The following is a 6,827-nucleotide window of genomic DNA, read 5'->3' on the forward strand; positions in this document are numbered from 1 at the left end:
CTTGTTAATATGCCATTTTTATATTCATGCTATATATTCCTTTTTTTGTTAATTTAACTATTTTATTTTTATTTTCCATTTTTCTATACCAGTTACCATTTATTAAAGTAAGATGTCAGATTTTAATATTTTTGTTATATATTCATGTTAATATGACATTTTTATATTCATGTTATATATACCTTTTTTTTTGTTAACTTAACTATTTTTTTTTATTTTCCATTTTTATATAGTATAGATTTATTAAAATAAGTTGTCAAATTATAATATTTATTTTTCTTAGTTTATGTTATATATATAATATTAATTTCGTTTGTATTTTTTTTGGAAATATTAACATTTTAAAAATAATAAATTAAAAAAACAGAAAATGTTAATATTTATTTTGTTAGGTTAAGTTATATATATAATATTAATTTCGTTTTAAAAAAGAATTTGGAAATATTAACATTTTTAAAAAATTAAAAATCTGATTTATCGTATTTTAATCGGTCGTTTAAAATCCTATGTAGACGTTTTCAATGGCTTATAGCCTCAATTTTATATAGTATAAGATTAGATTAGATTATGGAGAAGCTTTCCACATCACATGTCTCAAGTTTTGCTGTGTTAACAAGTACTGTATCCGTACGGAAGATGAGATATTTAAAATCTGATACCATTTAGTATGAAGGATATGCTATTATTTGCTACAGATAATCAGAGATGCATTCCTAGGTTGGAATGTCTTTTCAAGTAGATTGGTTTGATCGGGTTAGAACAGTCCAGAGCTACTCTCAACCACATGTTATTTTGAAGAAAGACTCAGTTTCAAGAGTGTGAATTGGGTCGTGTATTAGACTAGAGTTTTCCTACCCAGCAAAGATTCAAGAGGACGAACGTAATATGGTTGGGAGTTTGATTCATGAAATTGAATCTGATCCAGAAGTGGAGCAGGTGGTTCACAAAGGCTAATTATATATTCAAGAAGGTGAATGAATCATGTGAAGCAAAAATCATCAAACTTGGCAACTTATTATAATCAGTGGCACAACTGACAAAAATATAAAAGCTGCGAGTATCTTCCAGAAGGGTGTTGAAGTTGACTATAGCGACCCTTAATTCAAAAACCACAACCACAAACAAGTAAAAGCAACCCGAGAAGTGAACACTTCGTAGGTGTTTACAACTACTTTTATAGTGTAACAAATAAGAAACAAAAATATCAAGGTTCCTCTTCAAAGTCATCTAAAAAAACGGAATTACGACGCCGAAATAAACTGTTTTGATCGGATGTCAAGATTCTTCTTTGTTCAATCTTGTGAAGAGTTTCTGTTCCTTGGCTTTCTTATTAGCAAGGGCTTCTTCGTCGAGAATTTGTATAGGAAACCACACAGGTAACGTGATTGAATCCATGTTACGCACTCTCTCTAATAAAGGTTTGGATTTAAGGCTAGCATAATCAAATGCTGTGCCAACCGTAGCAAAAGCTATAGAGTATCGAAATGCACCGCGAGGCCCTCCTGCAAACACCGTCAATATGCCCTATAATGTTAGTTTCGAGGCCAAAAAAATATGTACAAAGATCCATTCAGCAAACATAAAATGAAGTAAGCACAGGTATTAAGTAATGTAGTTGAAGTAAAAAAGAAGCACATCCTGTTAATTTAAAGCACCACTGAAAAGAAACAAAAAATGAAGTAAGCATAGATTAAGGCAAGCAATTCTTCAGAGATTAGAGAAGACAGCAGATAGATAACAAACCTTGAAGTCGTCCTAATAAAGCACCACTGAAAAGACCACCAATGGCTGAATTCATTAAGTCATCGTCTTGTGATTTTCTAGTTACTCTAACCAATTCACGAACCCCTGCGAAACGGAAAAGATGAAACCAGCGGAAGAAAAAGAGAGAGTCTCATAGTCAAAGTAGAGAGGTTATTAGTTACCGCAATAGCAAGCAGCAACGATGGCAGAATTAGTAGCATAGGTAGCTGGTATATTGGGATGAGCTTTCCTACGTTTTGAGAGTAAACCAACTCCTCCCCCTGTTACTCCTGCGCATTGGGTACACACAAAATCTTAGATCACTCTATGATCCCAAAATCTCTCAGCAACACCGAGCTTAAGTACTCTAAATCCTTAAAAGCATAGCATAGAGATGAGAATATGATCCCAAGAAACAAAACTCAGATAAAGACAAGAAAAAAACCGAATTTACTGACGCTCAAAAGATACCATTAAACTACAAGTCGTGATGCTAAATCTTGCACTTTCCATAACTCTACGATCTAAGCTAAGCAATAGAATAGTCAATATATGATTCAACGTATCATTCTATTCCAAAGCTTATACAATCAATCAATCAATCAATCAATCAATCGATCAATTCGGATTCCTATAAGGTATGATTCTTAGCTTGGTTCTAGTTTCTGGAAAATTATATTGTAGAAATGAATCTCATGCCTAACTATGGCCATCTTCAATGATTTCTTCAGTAGTAATAGCGACAATACTCATAGAGGATAACTTTTATCCTCTAAAATTCCAAATAAAGAGTGGAAAGATCGAAACCTGCGAGAAGAGTGGGGATCAATAAACGCTCCGATAACGAAGGCGACTGCTCAATCGTTGACGTTGGAAGCTGAATCGCCTCTTCTGAGAGTTTCGGATCATCCGGCTGCATTTCGGAACTCCTTCCCGACTCCAATTTGTGTTGTTACTGGTGTGACTCGATCAAATGCTAGTATAGATCGGGTCCAAAAAATCTCAATTAGACCCCTTTTTTTTTCTTTTTTCTCTTAAAACTAGTGTTTTGAAATCTAATCGCACCCGTGGTTGAGCTAGTAGATCCTATGACCCGGTATAAATTTGGTTTAGGTTTTGTCAAAAACCCAAAATTTAAAACCCGTAAAAACCTACCAAAACCCGAAATCCAGTACCGGTTGAACCAATAGATAACTTTTACATTTTTAGAACTTTTAATTATGTTTTTAGGTTATATTTTATATTCTAAATTTCTAATTAAAAAAGTTGTGTTTCTTTCAAAACAATTTGTCAAAATTAGTTGATGTGATTTTGTGTTAATATATTTTGCGCAATTGTCTAAAATAGCGCATTTGAAGTTTTTATCCCAAAAATGACACCAAGGAGAGAAAGTCACAAATAGCATTCATTAAAGAGTAAAATGACATTACTATCCTTGTAATATAATTAATAAAATAAACAGAAAAATTAAATAAAACAAATTTCAACCAAAAGTCATCTCCTTCTCATCGCTCTCCGACGAAATTGTCCCTCCATCTTCTCCGGCGAAGAACATCTCCGACGAAGAAAGACTCTCTCGACACCGAGTTCCCCGACGAAGAAATCGCGTTGAATCACCACCATCACACTCTTTACTCCCGAAATCAATGTAAGTTTTTGAAATTGGGGTTTTTGATTTTGATCTCTACTTTAATCTTCATTTGCTTTCTCTTCAACTGTATTGAACGTTGAATTTGATTTGTTTGGCTTAGCTTTCCTAATCGAAAAATTGATTTGATTTGTTTGGTACTCTTTGTAACTGAAGAGAATCACTGTTAACCCCGAGACCCTTGCGTTTGTTTTCCAGCGGAACAAATTTCCAGAAGAGATACAGAGCTGTTGTTGTTGGAGCTGTTGTTGTTGGAGCTGTTGTTGGAGCTCAAATCTTCTCCGAAGGAAAGCATCTCCAGAGCTCTCTCTCTCTCTTTGATTAAACACACTCGGGTATGTTGCAGATTCAAGCTTTTGAATTTGGATCTGAGGTATTGATAGAGTTGCATTGATAATGGATAGGATTGTGAAAGTGTGTGTGTGTGTTTGTTTTTCTCACTTCAGGAAGGGTTTGTATGAAGCCTTTTTCACTTTATGAAAGGTTTGCATCTATTGAATGTGTGTTTGCATCTACATATGTCGTTTTGTTTGGATATTCAAGTCTTTCTCACTTCAGGAAAGCCTTCCTGAAAATTTGATTTTGACAAAAAAACAAAAATAAAAGTTTGTCTCTTGCTACTTGTGCTTGTGATGCATTTTTACATATTCATCTGTTGTATTGTTTCATCTATTGAATGTGTTAACGTTGCTTATGACATTGTTAATCTCTTGTTTCTTGTGAAACTGTCTCATGTTTACAAAATTTTCAGGAACCATTTGTTGTTTGTTTTGCATCTATTGCCCGTGTTTAGAAAATGTTCCGGAAGCATTTGTATAGTTTCAGGAAGGCTTTCCAGAAAACTCGGATGGTAAAAAAATTTGAAATTTTGTTGCTTGGTGTCTTGTTTTGCTTACACATGTAAATATCTTTGATAGACTCTTAAATTTACTCATGAGTCTCTTGTTGCTTGTGCTTGTGAAACTGTCTTTTGAAGCTTTCTAGTATTTATAAAAAATTCAGGAACATTTGTCTAGTTTCAGGAAAACTTTCCAGAAAAATCTGAAAAAATATTTTCTCGTGTCATACCTTTTTTGCATCTATTGCCCGTGTTTAGGAAATGTTGCTGCATATGACATTGTAAGTCTCTGGTTGTTTGTCCTTTGTGAAAACTGGCTCCTGTTTAGAACATTTTTAGAAAGCATTTGTGTAGTTTCAGAAAGGCCTTTCAGAAAACTCGGATGGTAACAAATTTTGAAATTTTGTTGCTTGGTGTCTTGTTTTGCTTATGCATGTTGATGTCTTTGATAGACTCTTGAATTTACTAATGAGTCTCTTGTTGCTTGTGTTTGTGAAACTGTCTTGTGAAACTGTCTAGTATTTATAAAAAATTCAGGAAGCATTTGTCTAGTTTCAGGAAAACATTCCAGAAAAGTCTGAAAAATATATTTTCCCTTGTTTTACACAGGATAGAACAACAAAAAGATGGGAAATTCAGTACCTCTCAAACTAGCACTGCCTAAGCTGAAGTATCCTATTGACACGAGAGGTATATGCTCAAGATACTCTTTTAGATTTTGAGTTTTGCAAGTTATTTTTTCTGAAGCTTTTGTACTCATTTGGGATGACATTCCTGATTTTCGCAGTGCGAGAGAGAGCCATAAAATGAGACCCCTTCCCTTCAGACTCAAGATTTCTCTACTAATTTGACACGAGAGGTATATGATCAATGATATTGTTTTAGATTTGAGTTCTGAAGTAATGTTTGGAAGCTCTTGTACACACTTGGGATGACCTTTCCTGATTTTTGCAGTGCAAGAGGGAGCCATTGAATGAGACCCCTTCCCCTCAGACTCAAGGTTTCTCCCCTGACGTGACACAACAGGTATAGGCTCAAAAATATTGTTTTACACTTGGAGTATACAAAGTAGCTTTGTAAGCTGTTGTATATTTAAAGGCATTACTGAATTTTGTTTTTTTGCAGAATGACCAAGAGCGATCATATGAGACGCCATCCAATGCTAATCAAGTAAAAGAAAATCTTGGCCATGATGTAAGATTTTTTTCTGAAATTATAGTTGATGGTATTTTGGTAAAGAAAGTATTGGTACTTAAACCATTATGAACAGAAACGTGCTAGAAGAGTTTGCTTGTGTTCGTGAGTGTGACCGAGAGATGAATTTGCCTGGGAAAACTTTTGGGGGGTTTTTCTTTTGGTTTCAGGAAGGCTTGGAGTTTCAGGAGAGCTTTCCAAAAACTATGATACTATTTGAAAAAAAATATTTGGTTTGGTTTATGGAAGACGGGGACACAATGGTAGATTCAATACCTTAATTACTAGCTCTGCCTGAGCTCATCTATCCAATTGGATCAGAGCCAAAGTGATTAAAGAACATGACCAATTTTGGTTTGGATCGTCGCCTCCTCTCAACTTCATCAGAAAAAAATCAAAAGCTGAAGCGACGAGCACCAATCAAAAGTTTTGTTCTCCCCTCTCTGAATCTGAGATCTATATAACTTCTTTCATTTGTATTTTTCTTGAACACCTTATGGTCAGAAATAAAGTTTATTCCAGAAGAAAAAGAAGTAGTTGGAGAGTCTAATACTGTTATTCCCGTTTGATTTTCTTGGAGACAAGTTCGGAAAAAGCTTTGAAATTTAAAAACCTTTTTTTCTTTCTGCTTTCATAACCTTAATGACATTTGGTTTATAACTTGTCTCCATTTATTTGTGAGACATGTTATTAAGTTGCATGACAATTGGTATACAATAATACACTCTTGCCGTGTGAATGAATAATAATGTGGTATCATTATAAAACACACGTGTTATCTAGGATAGCTTGTGGAATTTTTAAGATAGGTTTCTAGAAAAATAAAATAAGTTTGTAGAATTTAGGAAGCATTTGTGTAGTTTCAGGAAGGCCTTCCAGAAACTCGGATGGTAAAATTTTTTGAAACTTTTTTGTTTGGTGTCTTGTTCTGCTTAGGCATGTTGATAACTTTGATAGGCTCTTGAATTTGCTTATTAGTCTCTTGTTGATTGTGCTTGTTCTTGTGAAATTGTCTAGTGTTTAGAAAAATTCAGGAAGCATTTGTGTAGTTTCAGGAAAGCTTTCCAGAAAAGTTTACGCATGATAGAAACAAGATGGGAGATTCAGTACCTCTCAAACTAGCATTGCTTGAGATAAAGTACCCTATTGGTTCAGAGCCAGAAGAGAATCATCTGTTAATTGTCAACACATAATTGTATTTAAATCCTACTTGTGTATCAAGAATCTTGGAAGGCATTTCGAGTTTTCTGGATGGGTTTCCTGAATAAAATGTTAGAGTGTTTCTTTGTAGCAAAGTTTAAACTAAAAAATGAAATGAGATTAAAAACTCAAGATCTGATATCGGCATGTTTGGTAAGTTTCAAATTGTGATTTTTCAGACAAAAAAAAAATTGAATCAACCAT

At 34.1% G+C, this 6,827-nt stretch overlaps 1 protein-coding gene and 1 long non-coding RNA gene across 3 annotated transcripts; one reads left to right on the top strand and one right to left on the bottom strand.

Moving 5' to 3' along the window:
- Nucleotides 1-982: 982 nt before the first annotated feature.
- Nucleotides 983-2,821, bottom strand: LOC108855441 (uncharacterized). The gene is made up of 4 exons (XM_018629275.2): nucleotides 2,551-2,821; nucleotides 1,926-2,033; nucleotides 1,744-1,848; nucleotides 983-1,502 (listed from the first exon to the last, which is right to left on the bottom strand). Exons 1-4 carry the CDS (start codon nucleotides 2,660-2,662, stop codon nucleotides 1,276-1,278), a joined length of 552 nt encoding a protein of 183 aa, XP_018484777.1. The 5' UTR covers nucleotides 2,663-2,821; the 3' UTR covers nucleotides 983-1,275.
- A 303-nt stretch (nucleotides 2,822-3,124) lies between these two features.
- LOC130507341 (uncharacterized) lies at nucleotides 3,125-6,044 on the top strand. Of its 2 annotated transcripts, none has more exons than XR_008942290.1 (6): nucleotides 3,125-3,391; nucleotides 3,590-3,726; nucleotides 4,839-4,919; nucleotides 5,017-5,088; nucleotides 5,184-5,255; nucleotides 5,355-6,044. It is a non-coding gene; the product is annotated as an uncharacterized LOC130507341 (long non-coding RNA). The 2 variants fall into 2 exon arrangements; XR_008942289.1 differs by having other exon boundaries at nucleotides 3,127-3,391; nucleotides 4,844-4,919.
- Nucleotides 6,045-6,827: the final 783 nt, after the last annotated feature.

This window comes from Raphanus sativus, unplaced genomic scaffold (assembly GCF_000801105.2).
Source record: "Raphanus sativus cultivar WK10039 unplaced genomic scaffold, ASM80110v3 Scaffold4359, whole genome shotgun sequence".
Classification (NCBI taxonomy): Eukaryota; Viridiplantae; Streptophyta; class Magnoliopsida; order Brassicales; family Brassicaceae; genus Raphanus; species Raphanus sativus.

Bases quoted from the DNA above. Each gene is read 5' to 3' on its own strand.
- LOC108855441 (XM_018629275.2), bottom strand. From the start codon at position 2,662: ATGCAGCCGGATGATCCGAAACTCTCAGAAGAGGCGATTCAGCTTCCA. The intron at 2,034-2,550 runs GTTTCGATCTTT...CCCAATGCGCAG, and splicing joins GATCCCCACTCTTCTCGCAG to GAGTAACAGGGGGAGGAGTT. The intron at 1,849-1,925 runs GTAACTAATAAC...TCCGTTTCGCAG, and splicing joins CGTTGCTGCTTGCTATTGCG to GGGTTCGTGAATTGGTTAGA.